Here is a 19,036-nt window from a genome sequence, read left to right as displayed (position 1 = left end):
GAGGGAAAGAAACCTTCTAGTTTGTGCTGTATAACAAAAACACAAAAGAGTAGACATGTCTGTGAGACATTTTTTAAGTTTGAGAATTTTTTGTAGATCATGATACAGATTCTGTACTGGTTAAAAGGTGGTTTGATAAAAGAAAGGACAAATGGGATTATAAGGTTTACATAAATCTTGTTCAGGTCACCTGAGCATGATCACAATGTTTGTGTACTTGGGCATTCCATTTAGAATTGAATTAGATACCCATAAAAATTTGTTTTTGCCAGCTTGTTGAAGAAACAGTGCCTCATATTGGTATGCATGCGACGATGTTCTAGTGTTCATGTCAGGTTCTACTTGTGATGTGTTCTGGATAGCCCTTGGGACAAGGACCATTTGTATACTCAGAAGAAGGATCGTGTTAGTGTCACTATCCTACAGTACAGGCTCAAATTGTGAATATTACTCACTTCCTCCTGCTTAAGCAAATGGAGCAAAAGGGTTGATTCTTCTAGCATTTGATGTGATCTACAGTGGGCTTGATGGGACTTCGGGAGGCACCATTAATTCATGGGTAGTTTCACAGAAAACCCCTTAATAAGGGACTTTTTATTATATTTGCACTGTCACCAGTGACCCAACACCCGGGATTCCAAAATGGCCATGCACAGCAAATGACTGAAATCCTTATGATATATTCCTAAGAATCCGGTCTCAAGCAACCTTGAAAATTTTGTAGATATCTTTATCTGTTTCCAATATACAGAGGTTAAAAATTACCCTGCTTGTACACACACAAAAAAAAAAAAAAAAACGCAAGAAAAATCTGGTGTAAGGCAAAAGTGTAGTTTATAGATATAAAATTATGTAGCACAGGGTAATATGCTGTAAAGTATCTCTGTTATTTGGCGAATCCCATGTTGTAGTGGTGAAGCACACACAAATTTTTTTTGCACATAAAATCCAGTGATTAATACATTTCTTTTCAGATGTGTTACAGGCCCTGCTGCAGCAGGGAAAAGAATTGAACCAATGGAAAAATGCTCCTGTTGGAGCACAAGAAAAGCAAATATGCTCCTGTTTAAAAGACTGACTAAAAGTGTGGTACCTGCTTCCTCATTCTACCTTCCTCAGCACCATTAAAAATGTTCCCAAAAATTGTAGCTTGCAAACAAATTCTCATGTTTTATGCTGAAAGAGGAGAATACAGTGGCAGCAACAAAGAGACAGAAAAGTTATAAATACGAGAAGGTAGTAAACAGTAGTTTTGTTATAGAAAGAGTGAAGGAGATAGTGGCAGTGTTTGAGAAAGATGATGGCACAGTGGCACTGGAACATACTTGACTGTGAAAGAAAAGAAAAGAGTGGATGCAGTGCCAGTGGGATGGGAATAAAGAGAAGGAGAAAATGTACGGAGGGAGAGCCAGTGATAATGAGAGACAAGAATATATGGCAGTGACAGTGAGGAAGAGAGAGACAATGACAGAAGAAAGGGCAGCGGCAGTAGGAAGGAGACGGGAGACAATGACAGACACAAAGAGATGATGTCATCGAGTTTGGCTGGATGAGCGAGTGAGACAGGGCAACTGGGAATGGATGGTTATGAGAGACTTGCAGTGACGGACTAGTGGATGTGAATGAGTTAGAGTTTTGGGGAGCTTGTGGAAGTTAGATCAGCTGCATGCTTAAGTGTTGTCATCCTAAAATGTTTGGGAACATTAAAGGTGCTGAGGAAGGTATCTGGTGCCTTACATTTCAGTCAGTCTTTTAAATAAACAGAAACATAATTCACATTTTTTGTGCTTCAATAGAAGCATTTTTCAGCTGTTTTAAGAGTACCTTAGTTCCAGCTTTATTTGCAGTGGACGTGATTACAGCTGTGCATGATTTAAAAATGAAAAAACTAGTTACTTTCTCCCTTTCTAGTCACTGTAGAGTTGCAGAAGCATATTAGAGGGAAACTAAACTAAAAAGATTTTCCCCAGGATACAACAGTTGGTGTTAAAAATAATATTAATAGATGAAAAATTGATCACCAATCAAGAATAGTTCATTGCTACCTCATCAGCAGAGGGCAAGTATACAACCTTACATTTATACAAGGTGTATCAAAGTGAATCATCAATTTTAAAAAATCATAACTATTATGTTATTTGAGATATGTGTGTGAACAACATACTGTTGGAAAGAGCAAACTCTCGAGGTAACAGCAGTGTGTGCCAAGTTCAGTTCTAGTAAAAATGGACAACAGAAAGCATTTTGTGTTCTATGTTTTCCACAGTGCGGGTCAGTAATAAATGTTCAGTGTGACTTTCTTACTAGGTATGGTGTGGATCCTCCTACATCCCAGAGCATTAGACGATGGCATGAACAACAGTCCCTAGAAACAGATTGTTTGTGTAAAGGCAAATCGCCAGGCCGTCCCCGAGAGTCTGACACAGATGTCGAATGCGTCCTCTGTAGTTTCACAAGGAGTTCACAGAAATCCATTTGCCACGTACCTTGACAGCTCAACGTGCCCCTGATATCCATCTGGCATGTGTTGCGTCGACGTTTACACATGAAACCATACAAAATTCATCTACTGCAAGCTCTTCGTGAAGGTGACAAACAGCATTGTGTGGAGTTCTGTAATTTTGTTCTAGGCAAGACGGAGAATGACAATTTCCTTCTATGCTTAGTGTTTAGTGACGAGGCAACATTCCATTTAAATGGAAAGGTGAAGCGTTATAATGTGACAATAGGTGGTACGAAACAACCACAGGAGGTTGAACAACATGAGAAAGGCTCCAAAATTTAATGTGTTTTGTGCATTGTTGCGGGAAAAGGTATTTGGTCCATTTTTCTTTGCCGAGAACACTGTTACAGAAAGCACGTATCTTGATATGCTTGAGAGCTTTCTTTTCCCACAGTTGGAGACTAATTTGAACATCTTCATTTACCAATAGGATGAGGCACCACCACACTGGCATCTGGAAGTGCAGGAATTACCGTTTGTGGTCATAGCATGTTGGAAAACAGCTCTATTACCTTGTACCCAGATACCAACTCCAATTTTTTGATAGTTTTTACTAGCTGTTACACTGCGATTTTTTAAGAATTGATGAAATTAAATCCCACAAATTATTGTATAAACGTTGTATTTTACATTTAATTTCTTTCGTATAGACAGATTATATACAAAGTATTGGAGGGGATTGCCGTTTTTAATCATAAATCCCAGTTACATGTGTTCACGCTCATATTTTGGGGGTTTTAACATTCCCCTCAATTCTGCATTTTACTCAGTTTTGCATTTTTTAAGTCTGGACTGCACGAAAATGTAAAAGAAGGGTTTCACTGTACAGTGAATGACCTCTTGGTGGCACACATCCACACCATCTCCTTGTCTGCTCTACGTTCCTGTCAAAACATTTCCACCATCTCTTATTGTATGTAAATGAACTAACCAGTGGTTGGTACACTGTATTTGCTGTGTTGGCACTCATTGACTTAGACTTTTGCACCACACAACCAGTGCTGCTGACAACATTCGGAATGTAAAAGTCAGAAATTTTGGATGATAAAATTGTGTTCCACAGATTTGCATCAGCGTACAGCATTCACAGATTTATCACATATCTATACTCAGAGCACCTGCGGTCACTGTGCTCGAATATCGCTGGCCCAGACCATCGGCCAACAAGGGAACAAAGCCAGCTTTGGCCAAGCAGTTCGGTGAATCCACAGCGCTCTGGAAACAGCGCAGTGTTCAAAGCACCAAGACCACCTAGGCTTTTCGCAGTGCAACTGCTCTGACTCACTTCAGAACCTTTCCTCAGAAGCCATTAGCTATTTGTTTCCCTGCTTCAAAGCAAAGTTAAGAAAATACGGTTATGACATTCAGTTAGTGTAGCAAAGCTAATGATGAGGTATTGAATAGAATTGGAGAGAAGAGAAATTTGTGTCACAACTTGACTAGAAGAAGGGATCGGTTGGTAGGCATATTCTGAGGCATCAAGGGATCACCAATTTAGTATTGGAGGGCAGTGTGGAGAGTAAAAATTGTAGAGGGAGACCAAGAGATGAATACACTAAGTAGATTCAGAAGGATGTAGGTTGCAGTAGGTACTGGGAGATGATGAAACTTGCACAGGATAGAGTAGCATGGAGAGCTGCATCAAACCAGTCTCTGGACTGAAGACAACAACAACAACAACAACAACAACAACAGCAGCAGCAGCAGCAAAGCGATGTGTGATTGTAATGTCACAGTTTTTACTAAATAAATAATACTACGAAGGCGCCCAACAAACAGCTTGTCACTGTGGTAAATATACCAGAGTTGTATTTTTGAAACATTAGTCAAATAACTGTGCGATTCTTCAGTAAGCCACAATGGATTACCTCTCCCATACTTCGTGGGCTGACTTAGCACTTTAATGACATCAGTGGGTTGATACAAAACTCCATCCTTCCTTTCTAGAATGCCTGATCCAAGTAAGTGTATGATATATTGCCATGTTAAGAAGCACTTAAAACAAATTCTAGAAGCAGTTGGCAGTGTCATGGAAGCATGCTCTACACCTTTCTGTCATTCGAGATAAGGAGACACACATTCTATGAAAGGTACACATTCAATACAACAATCCAAAATTAACCTAGTCAGAGATTCAGTATAACAATTTGTAGTCACAGGGACAGCAAAACACAGAGAATAACAAGTTCTTTAGCAGTGCCAGTCTTGTACATATTCGAAGTTAGAATATACATTGGTACTTCGACCCCCCCTCCCTCAATTCTATGCCGTAAATTTGTAGGCCCTGCGAAAAACTCATAAGATCAATGCTAAAAATTCCCATTTTATGTTTCTTCCTAGGTAAGGTTTACTTCGATTCTGCGTTCTTATTTGACGTCTTGCTTGGCTTCCTCCCATTTTCTTTGTCTTGACATTTAATATGACTGAACGAGTTATAAGTGTCACAAAAGACAAACAGTTCACACTGTGGTTGGTGATGGAGTTAAGGGAATGTTCTAGGCCATTGTGGAGAGGTGCATGGGAGAGGAAATACTGACATAATCCACAACCAGCATTGCTAACGCAGCTTGTATTTAGCTTCACTGTGGCAGCAATGGAAAAACAGGACAGTCGACATGAAGTGTTCCAGACTAAGCCAATACGTGATGGAGGGGCCCAGCCGCCAACTTTTGTTGGGCCACTTTAACTCAGTCTCGCCTTTATGCTTGTATTTTCGATGCACTATATTCAGCAACAATATCAATCGTCAACCTGAAACACTGAGTCTCGAAGAATATGCTTCAAGGAAACATCAGCCATTTCTGGCTAGGCAGCTCCTACTGGCCAAAAACTCGTTTCATCACCCAACAGCTAACGCAGCCACCATACCACACCAACGCATTTAAAATGAGCTCACCACTTTGTTTAGCGCACTATGTAACAAGTTCACAGACCTTAGCCTATGAAACATTCAAAATTTCTAAAGTACTGGATTATGAAATATAAGCCAGCACAGAAACTGTAAGTCAGTTTGTGTGAGCATTTCATTTTTCTCCTCCTAGTTAGCAATTTTACCAGCACTCATAACATCAAATGACATAACAAAATTGCAAATCCATGAATAAACAAGAAAGAAATTTCAAAATTTTACGTTGTATAATAGACCTCTTAGGGAAAAAAAGTGGGTTTTGCTGCTATAGTAATACTGTATGGTATGTAATTGAAAAAAAACTACCATTTTTGCGTATGATGTATGAGGAATTGAGGCATTTCCTAACACATTGCTGCCACAAATTATAGCTTAAAATGTGTAGTTTCAGTTTACATTCACTTTGAAAATAGCAAAAATTTACAGGCTACATGGTGAAATGAAAACTGTGAAATACAGTGTAAACTGCCAGATTACAACACCTCAGATGTTTGTTTTCCAACTGCAGCCAGTAGCTGTATAGCATGGTGCTGTCACACTAATGCAGTGGCTTCTAACACACAGAGTGATAAAGAGCCAGCTTACTTGGCGACTTGTTCCAAAGTACAGTTGATGTGAACAGTGTATAGCAAATGAAGTGACTGTGGCTTCCACTTAGGTGTAATTTACATAGGTGGCCTCCTACGCCCTTCACTCCCATGTATTAATTTTACCTACAGTAGTTCTGCGCAGAGCCTGTCAAATGCAGAATGTATTATGGCTCTACCAACTGCAGCCAATGTACACTACTCCATTTGTTGTGTGTGGCACCATGAGTAACAGGACGTATTTGTTGCAGTCCTCTATGGTGTTTAATGCATTATGATGGCAGGCAGATTGTTATAAATGTAATGGATTGCTGGGACAGAGAAGCACTGAAATCACAGCAGGCTTAAATTTATTTCATATTCATTGGTATAAATAAGTACCACATGTGAAGGAAAACATGTGTATATACATGATTTCACAAAACTTGCTGTGTTTACACTACAGCGAATGCTCAGTTCAAAGAGGAAATGGTGCGTATTGGCAGTAGTGCAGGACGCTCCACTTCAACCACTTAAGCACAATGAACAAGGTAAAGTTGTACAAGCAATACACTAGAGGTCACTGCACTTGCATCGCCAGAGTATGCTGCACTGCCATTGACTACAGAAGGAAAATGCACCCCCACATGTAAGCTTCCAATATATTTCATTGTATTTGTTGGTTTTTGGTTTAATTCACCCTGTTCATCAGTTTTTGCTTTTTTGTGGTGAGCACAAAGGAAAGATCTCTAAGAAATTGTGATGTCATTATAGTATGTCAGAAAATGGCTTGATTGCCTTGTATGTTACAGATCTGTGATAATTTAAGAACTGATGAAATTCATTACTACAGGTTATTGTATAACATAGAATTGTACTTTTAATTTCTTTCACTAATAGGGATTTTATTCAACGTGTTTGAGACAATTTTTAATCGTATATGCCAATAACATAAGTTTTTGTTATTATTTTGAGAGTTTTAAAGTTTTCCTTGGTTCTGCATTTTCCTCAGTTTGTGTTTTTGAAGTCGGCACCACATGAAAACATAAAATAGGGATTACGGTGTTATAAAGTTTTGGGGCAGATAAGTTTCTGGTCACAAATCAGCACAGATTTGGAAAGCATTTCTTGCATGAAACTCAGCTTGTGCATTCTTCAAACAATGCAAACCATAGGTGAAGGACTCCATTCCTAGATTTCCAGAAAGTGTTTGAAACGGTATCACCCTGCAGACTGTTAACGAAGATCCAGTAATACAGAACACATAGGTTGCCAGGTATGTAAGTGGCTTGAAGATCTTTCTAGTAGTAGAACCCAGTACATATCCTGGACAGCGAGTGTTCATAAGAGACAAGAGTATCATCAGGAGTGTCCCATGGAGGCGTGATAGGATTGCTCTTGTTCTCTGTGTACATAAATGACCTGATGGATAGGACGAGTATACCCCCGCCGGCGAAACATTGCACTTGACAGTTCGCTTTTTGTCTAGTTAGGTTGGCTATACTGTAATAGCAATGTTGCAACAGCAGCCTCTATACACACAGCAGACGATAGTTTCCCGTCCCGTCTCGTAAATGCAAGCGATTGAGCAATTACAGTGCATATAAAAACTCGTTTTTAGTTGTACTACAATGACAGGAAGTAAACAACCGTATAATAATGCACGTAAAAGCATAACAATGCACACACTTTCAATAAAGGAGCAAAGAAATACAAAAAACAAGCATCTGACGTCTGGTACTTTAAAATCAATAATTTACGTAGTTTACAAAATAAACAATAAGCGAGATTGCAATAAATAACCAATATTAGTAATTTTTCACTCACCAATTTACAGCGATAATGGCGCAATTCCATCCAGCTCGCTATCGTCACTGTTGTCTGATTCATCGCCAAAACAGTCTTCATCGTCGTCTTCAGCAAGACAAATCATTAATTGTTCATGGCCACTGATAATGCCTTCTATTGTCTGTGCTGCTCGTATAAGCTTCTCGATGTGCTCTACTTTTTTTTCTCCATGAGGCTGCATCCACAGTCACAAGAGCTTCACGCAACAGCTTTTCCACCTCTGTTATTGTAAAGGCCTTGTTGTTCCTTACATACATTTTTACATCACTCCATATTAACTCAATAGGGTTGAAATGGCAGTGATATGGTGGCAGCCTTATTACAGTATGACCCTGCTCCTTGGCAATTTCGTTTACTACATATGTAGGTGTCGTAGGCTTATTTTCTTTAACAAGAGAATATATCAGAACCTTTGTCATACTCATATCCGCTGCAATATTTCGAGCCTGTAACCACTGCACCATAACTTCTTTCCGATCATTTGTGGTTGGGGCTTTGTTCTGTATCACCGAATGATATGGAGCATTGTCCATTACAATTGTTGTAGGGACAGGAAATTGTTTTAAAAGGTTCCTGAACCACTCAACAAATCGTGTGTGATCCATATCTTCATGGTAATCACCAGTCTTTTTTGATCTAAAAACTAAAAGTGCGTCAGGGACAAAACCACTGGAGGAGCCTGCATGGACCACAATTAATCGAGCTCCTCTTCCCGTCGGCTGAGGCCACTACTGCTGGATGTGTTATCCGTCCAAAATTTACTGACAGCTTTCCTGGCATTAACCCACGTTTCGTCTAGCCAAATTATGGAATGAATGTCTCTGCCCACAATTTTGTGCAAGAATATGCTACGAGCGGTAATAATATGTGCCCCCTCTAACAGTACTTTGTGTCCGGCTAGCGTTTTGTAACGGAAACCCATATTTTTAGCACAATTTTTAGTGATGTTTTACCACCCCTGAAGAGTTCACTTTCTTTTAAAGAGATTAATAACTTAGCTACAGTCGGATACTCTTTTCTGCTGTAGTAAGCATAAACATGTCTACGAATTGCATCAGTCTGGAAAGAATCTGAATCTGTGATAGGACTAGGCCGCTTTTTCTTCTTTCCCGGGGTTGATAGAAATGTATTATTTGATCCAGACAGCTCGGAATCATTACGGCTCACTTCAGTATCTTCCAAGTTTTGTAGTAATACTCCCTTACTTACTACGGTTCTTGCACTAACACCAAGAGTTTTCGACGTACGTTCCACCACTTTGTCGGCAGGAATTGATGGCTGTCCATGAATGCTTACGTAGTTTTTCTCCTGCTTGTAAAACTCAAGAGTTCTGCGCAGTAACTCCAGTGCCTGGCTGTTTAGCGGCACCCCTTGACGCAAAGGATTGTCACTAGGAGACGAAGTCTTTTCGGTGGCATTTTCCAAGTACGTACACTCACAACGTAACAAAAGTCACAACGATATAGCACACAGTACAATGAAAACACACGGTAAACAACATACAATTCACGTTGTACACACATTCACTAAACAAAGCCGGCAACGCGGGAACTTTGACGTCACAGCACGTGAGTAACAGCAGTGCTCACTGCGCTGTGATTGGCTGGCGCCCCACGCTGAACGCCTAGCGCCTATGGTTCTTCACTTGTTACTCTGTTACGCTGCCAACTTCATACGCAAACGTCAAGTGCAATGTTTCAGTGGCCCGGGTATAGTATCTGTCACTGTTGCTGATGACAGTGTAGTATACGGGACTGTAGGATGATACAGGATGACTTTTACAGAATTTCTATTGTTTATGATGAATGGTAGCTTACTCTAAAAGTGGGAATATGTAAGTTAAAGCAGGTGAGTAGGAAAATCAGTCCTGTAATGTTGAAATAAAGTGTTAGTGGTGTGCTGCTTTTCATGGTCAGCGTGAATTGAATATCTAGGTTTAATGTTGCAGAGTCACAGGAAATGGAATGAACACACAAAGTTGATTGTAAGGAAAGCGAATGGTAGAGTTTGGTTTATTGACAGAATTCCGCAAAAGTGTAGCTGAGCTACAAAGGAGACTGTGTACAGAACACTTGCATTATCCATTCCAGAGTGCTACTAGTGTGTTTGGGAATCCCACCAGGTCATATTAAAGGAGGATGTTAAAACAATTCAGGAACATACTGCTATATTTGTTGCTGGTAGGTTCGGTCAGCATGCAAGTATTATGTAAATGCTGGATGAACTGAAATGGAAAGCAGGTTTTCTTTTCACAAAACACTATTAAAAAATTTAGAGAACTGGCATTTGCAAAAGACTACAGAATGATTCTACGGCCACAGACGTACAACTCGCATAAGGATCGTGAAGATGGAACAAGACAAAATAGGACATATGTGGAAACATATCAAAACAGTTGTTCCTCCATTCTTCCAGTTGCGAGTGAAACAAGAAAGGGAGTGGCTAGTAGTGGTATAAGGTACCCCTCGGGTGGCCATCATATAATGGCTTGTGTAGAATGTATGTAGATGTCTCCTCGCAGAGTTAGGCCTAGATAATTAATGAACATGACTATGACAAGCAGTACAGCACTAATACTGTAGATAAAGCTGAGTAGCGCTGATGTTTGGAGACAGCAGACAGGCAGCATGGCTCTGGCTGACACACAAGATAGTGCAGTTTTTGTCGGTCACTCCTAAAGTACAGTTAACTCACATAATCAAGATGAATATTATGCTGGACTAATTCGAGACTGTTCTATTGTATGAGCACTTAAAATGTGCATCTCCAAAACCATTGCATTTGTAACAAAAAGAAAAGTGTTCTTCTATTGATGCTGGGTGTTGTGTGAAACATCATATGAACCACACGTGTTTCGGCTAATGCTTGTACATATTCCAAAAATAAAATAAAAAATATATACCAAAGCACCGGAGATAACCCATGTGCCAGCTCTTAGAAGAGGATACCTTTTATACTGTGTCCACGAATGTATAAGGTGATTTTGGTGGAAATGCATTCCAAGGGAGATACACTTGAAGGTGGAGAAAGATGATCCCCAACAATGTGGGTTCAGTGATTGAAAGCACACTAGAACATACCAGGCAAGTGGGAATGTATTGTCTGCATAGGTGCTCCAGCTCCACCTAAAGAGACCAGAGACAACAGCTGCTTAGTGTCTCATACTTGATGCACCATATAGTGCTCATCAAGAACAGTGGTTTATTGAGCAACAAATGCAAGCTACTATGAATTATGCAAAACTGTTCTGGCCACCAATCATCCTCTATATTTTCAGTTCACTGTTTTAAATATTTGCTGTTACAGTTACAAATAGTGATAAAACTATCATGAATTCAAGCACACACTGTTAACATCTTCAGGTGAAGATACTTTTTTCAAGTTCACATTTACTGCTGTAGACACATTTTTCTTTCAAACCTGTTTGAAAATTGGGAAAACAATATTCATATTTTGTATTATTCTGTTACAGAAACGCGTTAAAAAGCAAGAGACATCTGGATCAGAGGACTCTGCTGAAGAAAGAGAGAAAGTGTCAAAAAAGAAAAGGCTTGTTTCAACTTCAGAGGAAGAAATCAAGATAAAGAAAAAGAAAAAGAAGAAACAGAAAGAATCTAGTAGTGAGTCTGATATGGTAAGGGTTTTCACAGAGTTCATAAAAGACATGACATTGCACGCATTTCCTGTTTAAATAGTGTATATTTTAAATTCCCGAAGACTGTGAATTATGAATTGGTGGTGGTACTAATAAGTAGTAAATGCTACAGGTTTTGAAAAGTCTGAACTAAAACAGGCTGGAGCAAGATGAATTTGTTAGAACAAGAAAATTTCTTAGAGTGATATAGAGATGACGTTAACTGAATTTAGATTTCATGAAGTTGTTTGTTTTCATTGAAGTAAATTTAAAATCTACTAGGTCTAGCAAACCATTTGTTTATATGTTTTAAGTTCTGTGTGTTTCATTTGGTGGATCAAACAGAATACCTCTCTTAAAGTCCACATTATTAACACATTCACTGCCAACAGCACAAAGCTATGGATGTATTGTCAAATTATATATAAGTAATTGCTTTCATTAAACTTATTTCCCCCACAAAGTTTCATGGTAGAGAGAAGGGGAGGGGGGTGTTGCACAGATCATGCAGAATGTTGTTGTTGTGGTCTTTAGTCCAGAGACTGATTTGATGCAGCTCTCCATGCTACTCTATCCTGTGCAAGCTTCTTCATCTCCCAGTACCTACTGCAACCTACATCCTTCTGAATCTGTTTAGTGAATTCACCTCTTAGTCTCCCTCTATGATTTTTACCCACCATGCTGCCCTCCGATACTAAATTGGTGATCCCTTGATGCCTCAGAATATGCCCCACCAACCGGTCCCTTCTAGTCAAGTTGTGCCACAAATTTCTCTTCTCTCCTATTCTATTCAGTGGCTCCTCATTAGTTATGTGATCTAGCCATTTAATCTTCAGCATTATTCTGTAGCACCACATTTCAGAAGCTTCTAATCTCTTCGTCTAAACTATTTATCGTCCACGTTTCACTTCCATACATGGCTACACTCCACACAAATACTTTCAGAAACTATTTCCTGACACTTAAATCTATATTCCATGTCAACTAATTTCTCTTCTTCAGAAACGGTTTCCTTGCCATTGCCTGTCTACATTTTATATCCTCTCTACTTCAACAATCATCAGTTATTTTGCTCCCCAAATAGCAAAACCCATTTACTACTTTAACACTTTCAGGACTGAGCGCGAGTGTGGATGCTCAACCGGCTGGTACTGAGCGATTTCACAGTTTTTATGAATTTTCTACAGCTGATTCTATACCCCAGAAAATAGATTGCTCTTTTGCATTTAAAAACTACGTCCATTCCCTTCAGAGTACTGCAAAGAAATAAACATTCATGTTAGTGACAAGGGTTCTATATTAATTTGAGAGTATGCTGTTTTCACAGTGAAAAAAAAATTTTTTTTTTAGGTTTTAGGACCTCTAAGGGACATAGGATTAAAGTTGTTAGTTTTAAATGAATAACTGTTGAAATATGAACTTTTATTTTATTAATAATCACACAGTTACATTGGCTTTTGTATGAAATATTTCAAAACATTTTGGAAAACAAAGCCCTACGTCACCGGTTTCACAATAATATTGCGTGTCTTTCCGTGAAACTTTACCATATCTGGCCTTGCTTGTTTCGACGCATACTTTGCACCTTCTCTGAGGCCACTTAGACAATTTTGTGGGTGGAATTAATTTTGGAAAATGTCTTCCGCTTAGACTGTTGATGGATGAACTATTCTGAGAAGTGCAGGAGTCTAAGAGGCCACCTTTGTGAACCAAGTTCTCTGCTAACTCTGTAATGTATTCAACCAGATGTTTGCTTGTATTTCGTGATGTTTTGTACAAAATGTATGAATTTACAGTCATGAGCATGAAAATGTGAAACAAAGCTTTTTTCCACCACTTTTTTTTTTCCTCGTTCAAAAGGATAGTATGCTATTAGCTGGTCGCTATGATCCACACCAGCTTTTTTACTGTTGTAGTTGAAAACACAGTCTGGCTTCATTTTTTCCACCATTCCAAATTTAGTTTCTACACTGACAGTTGTTGCCGTCATTTTATGCTTTGTTGTCAAAAGAAAACGTCTCTGTTGTCCTTCCGTTTTACAAACAGTAAGTGATATTGTCTGTGAAACGAAAGTTGTTTTTTTTTTTTTTCCCAAAGAGATCCCTTGGTAGTCCTTTTCTATTTTTCCGCACAGTACCAACTGCCTTAGTTCTTTTCCCCACAAATAATGCAGTAAATCAGGGCTGGTGTAAAATCGGTCCATGTATAATGTGTGACCTTTATTATGAAACGAATGACACAATCTGTCTACAATATGTAAAATGCTGTAATCGGCATTAGACTGTTTCCCAGAATAAATTTCACAGTTCAGGACATACCCACTTTCACATATCATAAAAAAATTTAAGCTGTATTTACTAGGCTTATTTTTCATATACACTCCAAAACTCGGTCTACCACGAAAAGGGCAAATTCCTTCTTCTGTAGTAATATTTTCGCCTGGCTTGTAAGCCTTTCCACTTTGGGTCACGCATCTGTCGAATATAGGTCTTACCTTATGAATAGGATCGTGACCTACCTGGTTTTTAGGAATATATGTTACATTATCTACGAGATGTAACATTCGTAGAATTGACAAAAATCTATCTCTTAGCAGAAACTTCGCTGCAAATAAGGACTGCAACACAGGATTTGTTGACCAGTAGTCAGACAGATTTGGTTTCTTGACTAGGCACATATGCAAAATAATACTAAAAACTTTATACAGTTCATTGAGTTTCACTGTTGTCCACTTACGCCACTCTGACTGAGGCTTCAGTTTTCCTGTAGCACTTAGTGTCTCTATTGTCATTCTAGCGTAGCGGTTTGTCTCTCGTTTGATCAATCTCGCCAGTTCTTCATCGAAAAAGTACGTGAAACAATCAAACACTGAAGAATGTTGGTCAATCCCATCTTGAATTCCACAGGATTCAGAAAAAACAGTAAGCTGGGGAGTGATTGTATCGTCACCTGTCCACTGGCCAGAAGAATATGGCAAATTGCAATGACCAGTTGTGTTTGTTGTCACAACGATGTCAACAGCCTCATCTTCAGGTCTTCCTGATGGATCACCGTCCGAGGGGCCGTTTTCATCTATAAGAAAATTCGTAAAAATTGTCTTTTTCCTGACCAGGAATAAAACCACAGAATTACGGAAAATTCAGACAAAAAATAGCTTACCATCACTAATGTCAAAATCTGCAATTTCTTCATCTAATTCTGAACCACTATTGTTCAATAAAAACTCTATTTCTTCATCTCACAAAGCCATGACGAAAATAAAGTGCAAAGCTATCAGCCAACAACAATCTAAAGTTTCGAACTGCCGCGCACCTGTTGTAGTCAAGCGTGAGCGCGGCAAAGCAAATTACTCAAAATATACTCCTGTACCACCTCCAACAGTGACATTTGCTGCCATCTATATTTTTTTCTTGGTACTAGGATAACCAGAGAGTACTTTTAGACCTACAGAATATGAAAGTCATGCGCTGGGAGTCGTTACCATCGCTGATAATCGGCCGACGTAGGAGCTACGTCGATCGTCTTTTTGGGGTACTGTCGGACCAATGTAGGAGCTACGTCGCTCATCTCTAAAGTGTTAAGCATCTCATTTCCTAATCTAATTCCCGCAGCATCATCTGATTTAATTCGACTACATTCCATTATCCTCATTTTGCTTTTCTTGATGTTCATATTATATCATCCTTTCAAGACACTGTCCGTTCCATTCAGCTGCTCTTCCAGGTCCTTTGCTGTCTCTGACAGAATTACAATGTCATCGGAGAACCTCAAAGTTTTTATTTCTTCTCCATGGATTTTAATGCCTACTCTGTATTTTTCTTTTGTTTCCGTTACTGCTTGCTCAATATGCAGATTGAATAACATTGGGGAGAGGCTACAACCTTGTCTCACTCCCTTCCCAACCACTGCTTCCCTTTCATGCCCCTCGACTCTTATAACTGCCATCTGGTTTCTGTACAAATTGTAAATAGCCTTTCGCTCCCTGTATTTTACCCCTGCCACCTTCAGAATTTGAAAGAGAGTACTCCAGCCAACATTGTCAAAAGCTTTCTCTAAGTCTACAAATGCTAGAAACGTAGGTTTGCCTTTCCTTAATCTTTCTTCTAAGATAAGTCGTAGGGTCAGTATTGCCTCACGTGTCCCAACATTTCTACGGAATCCAAACTGATCTTCCCCGAGGTCAGCTTCTACCAGTTTTTCCATTCATCTGTAAAGAATTCGTGTTAGCATTTTGCTGCCATGGCTTATTAAACTAGGTATTATTCATGAGATTGGCCCTTCTGGGTGTGGGATATTTTGAAAATTTAGGTTGGCTAATTTATTAATGCCACTGTTTTCATTTGTCATTTACCATTATCATTTAAAAATTAATTTTTTGTGTGTGTTTTTTTTGCAATATTGTTCTGCTTTTTATGTCTTTTTGGAGATGACTTATACGACAATAGTGTTTATGATGTGGCTGTTTCGTGTCAACAGAATAGTGACATTGAAGTGGAGGGGAAGAAGAAGAAGAAAGACAAGAAGCACAAAAAGCATAAGAAACACAAAAAACACAAGAAGCACAAGAAACGCAAGATGGAGGAAAGTGATGCCGTGAGTACTTCATCCGAAAGTCGTGATTGGCACACCCTAAATATATGTAGCATGATAAAGTTACACGAAATTTCGTTTTTCTTGGAAAATGATTGAGCTGGAGTACTCGAATTGCACATTGAAAGAAATAAGTAAAGATTTTTTAATCATTCACACATGGTTTCCATCATAAAGGAGAGCTGTGGAACTAGTCAAATTGTACTGAAACAACTTTTCCTTCATGCCATTAAAAATTAAATTTAATGAGTCGATTGACATATTCCAATTTAACATTCTGATTTTGCCTCACTTTTCTGATTACAAAACGCTATTCCTTTAGCATCCTTTTTTTACGAAACAAAGATGGTGGGACAACTACTTTTTTGTTGAATTTTAAGGTAGTAATGATGTGCTAGATACTATGTTACTTCAGAGTGGCATCAAAATGTGTTCACTATGTTGTTACATTCAAAGAATTTGTATATTGTCGAAGCTGTTCGCTGTGCCTCAGCAGCTTTTCTTGTTCCAGGACAGTGACTCAAGTGTTGCAGAAAACACAGAGGAACTTGAAAGACGTTTGAGAGAACGTGCATTAAAATCAATGAAGAGAAGTGAGGACGACAATAGCAAGTGAAATGCTGATGACTGACTGCATATGTGCAGCTGTATAGAAGACGATGTTCCTTATTAGTTGATTCAAGCTACATGTTCAGACTGACAGATGAATAGCATTCTTCATTTTCCCCCCACACGAGCTCGCTGGTCAGTGTGAATGTAGCAAATGTGTTCAGTGCACCGTGAACTTGGAAAAGTGTTGGAATGTGATGTAATCGTTGTGGTCCAATGTAACATTTTTTCACAAACTGTGCCACAGAAGAAACATTTTAATGTATAGTAAGGTCTCATTTTGTAATTGTTAGAAATGTGTGCTCATTAAAGGTGACTGAGTACTGTTGAAAATGTATGATGATTTTTCACATAAATATTTAAAGAGAAAAATAAACTTGATGTTCTTTTTTCTTTTGTCACTTGATTATCATTGTGGTACTCTGTTAATCTGAAGAATCTTCATAAGATTGTGGGCCCTCAACATGAATATGTTTCAGTAAGTCTTTTTTGCAATGGTAATTACACTTAACAGTATTAAAGGCAAAGCTATTGTGCATCCATCCTAAAGTTTATCATCATCATTGTTGCTGTTATTCTCACTTCTCACTGATGTTTTCTATCTCCTTACATATTAGTAATCTCTGTTGTTGTTATTGTTACCATAATTGCTCAAATTTGTTCGGTTTGTATTCCTCTAATCGCATATGACAGTTATTGTAAATCGTATTTTAATCATCTCTTACTTTAAACAGCTCTAATTGAAAATATTGCTGCTTTCATGAAAGTCGTTGACATAATACTACACACAGTTTTCAGATGGTCACACTGTACACTGTAGTAGTGCAGCACTGGGCACCTGGGAAAAAAAAAGAACTGATTGCCTCCCCTCCCAACGTACTTATGAAATGATTGAGAAAATGTTCAGTAATATGGAACAGCAGATATATCAAAATTTGAATTTGAGTGCAAAGTTAAAATTAACTTACAGAGGAAACCAGTAGCTTTTCAAATCTACGATTTGGGATCAAGAATGAATGTAAAGAACATGGTGCACAAATATATCTTTATTGGTATAATTTGTTGTAATAAAATGACAGGAAACTACATAATGTTGGTTAAAGAATTCTTATATTTGTTTTTGTATTACAACTGAAAGGTTACAAAATGATGCCAATTCAAGGCAAGAACAACATATTGGGAATTCACCAAAAGTTTGTTGTTCCTGGTAAGATTTGTGATAGTTAAATGAAAGTTAATAATATACTGGCAATTCCGGCCTTCAGGAGGTCGTAACCTAAAAGATACAGTTGTATCAAACAGTGGAAAATCCAGGATGGAATGTAACAGCAATACAAAAAGGGAAGTTTCTACTCACAAGGGAACCTCCCCATCGCATCCCCCTCAGATTTAGTTATATGTTGGCACAGTGGATAGGCCTTGAAAAACTGAACACAGATCAATTGAGAAAACAGGAAGAAGTTGTGTGGAACTATGAAAAAATAAGCAAAATATACAAACTGAATAGTCCATGCGCATCATAGGTAACATAAAGGACTGTGTGAGCCAAGGAGCGCCGTGGTCCTGTGGTTAGCATGAGCGGCTGCGGAGCGAGAGGTTCATGGTTCAAATCTTCCCCCAAGTGAAAAGTTTATTTTCTTCATTTTCGCAAAGTTAAGATCTGTCCATTCGTTCATAGACGTCTCTGTTCACTGTAATAAGTTTATTGTCTGTGTTTTGCGATGGGAACCTTGTTATTGAAGTCGCGAGCTATATTTGCTGGATTCATATTGCCCACGGAATACATCTCACGTATTTAATGCACTCTCGTCCAAACTGCCAGCCAGCCGGCCAGGGAGCCTCGTTAGCAGGAATTCCCTCTCTTCCGTGCGCTGTAGTCGACTGACGTCATGTGTTTCGATGTTTGTTTAGGTGTAGTGTCCCCATTCTACAGCGCAGTTACCTCGCATTGGACGGACGGACGGACAGGTCTGAAAATAAAAAACTAAAATTTTCATTCGAGGAAAGAGTTAAACCAAAAACCTCTCGTTCTGCAGCTGCTCACGGGACCACGGCGCTCCCTAGCTCACCTTATCCTTGATATTGCCTATGTTGCGCATGGACTACTCAGTTTGTATATTTTGCTTATTTTTTCATAGCTCCACACAACTTCTTCCTGTTTTCTCGATTGATCTGTGTTCAGTTTTTCAAGGCCTATCCACTGTGCCAACTTATAACTAAATCTGAGGGGGTTGCAATGGGGAGGTTCCCTTGTCAGCACAGTGGAGATGCTGAGTTGCAGATAGGCACAACAAAAATATTCTCACACATAAGCTTTCGGCCAGCAAGGCCTTCATAAAAAATTGTGTGTGTGTGTGTGTGTGTGTGTGTGTGTGTGT

At 38.9% G+C, this 19,036-nt stretch overlaps 1 protein-coding gene across 7 annotated transcripts in view; it reads left to right on the top strand.

Moving 5' to 3' along the window:
• LOC124544845 (serine/arginine repetitive matrix protein 1) overlaps positions 1-17,051 on the top strand; it is a 145,038-nt gene extending 127,987 nt beyond the window's left edge. For 6 of the 7 annotated variants that reach the window (XM_047123556.1, XM_047123554.1, XM_047123552.1 and 3 more), the window contains 3 exons: positions 11,298-11,459; positions 15,936-16,052; positions 16,561-17,051. In XM_047123556.1, the coding sequence (XP_046979512.1) occupies positions 11,298-11,459; positions 15,936-16,052; positions 16,561-16,665 (384 nt within the window). In that variant the 3' untranslated portion in view covers positions 16,666-17,051. The remainder of the gene's footprint in view (positions 1-11,297; positions 11,460-15,935; positions 16,053-16,560) is intronic. The other variant, XM_047123555.1, reaches the window with a different exon arrangement.
• The last annotated feature ends 1,985 nt before the right edge of the window (positions 17,052-19,036 follow it).

Source organism: Schistocerca americana, chromosome 8 (genome assembly GCF_021461395.2).
Source record: "Schistocerca americana isolate TAMUIC-IGC-003095 chromosome 8, iqSchAmer2.1, whole genome shotgun sequence".
Classification (NCBI taxonomy): Eukaryota; Metazoa; Arthropoda; class Insecta; order Orthoptera; family Acrididae; genus Schistocerca; species Schistocerca americana.
Note: the sequence above shows the minus strand (reverse complement) of the source record. Positions and strands in the feature narration are given on the sequence as shown.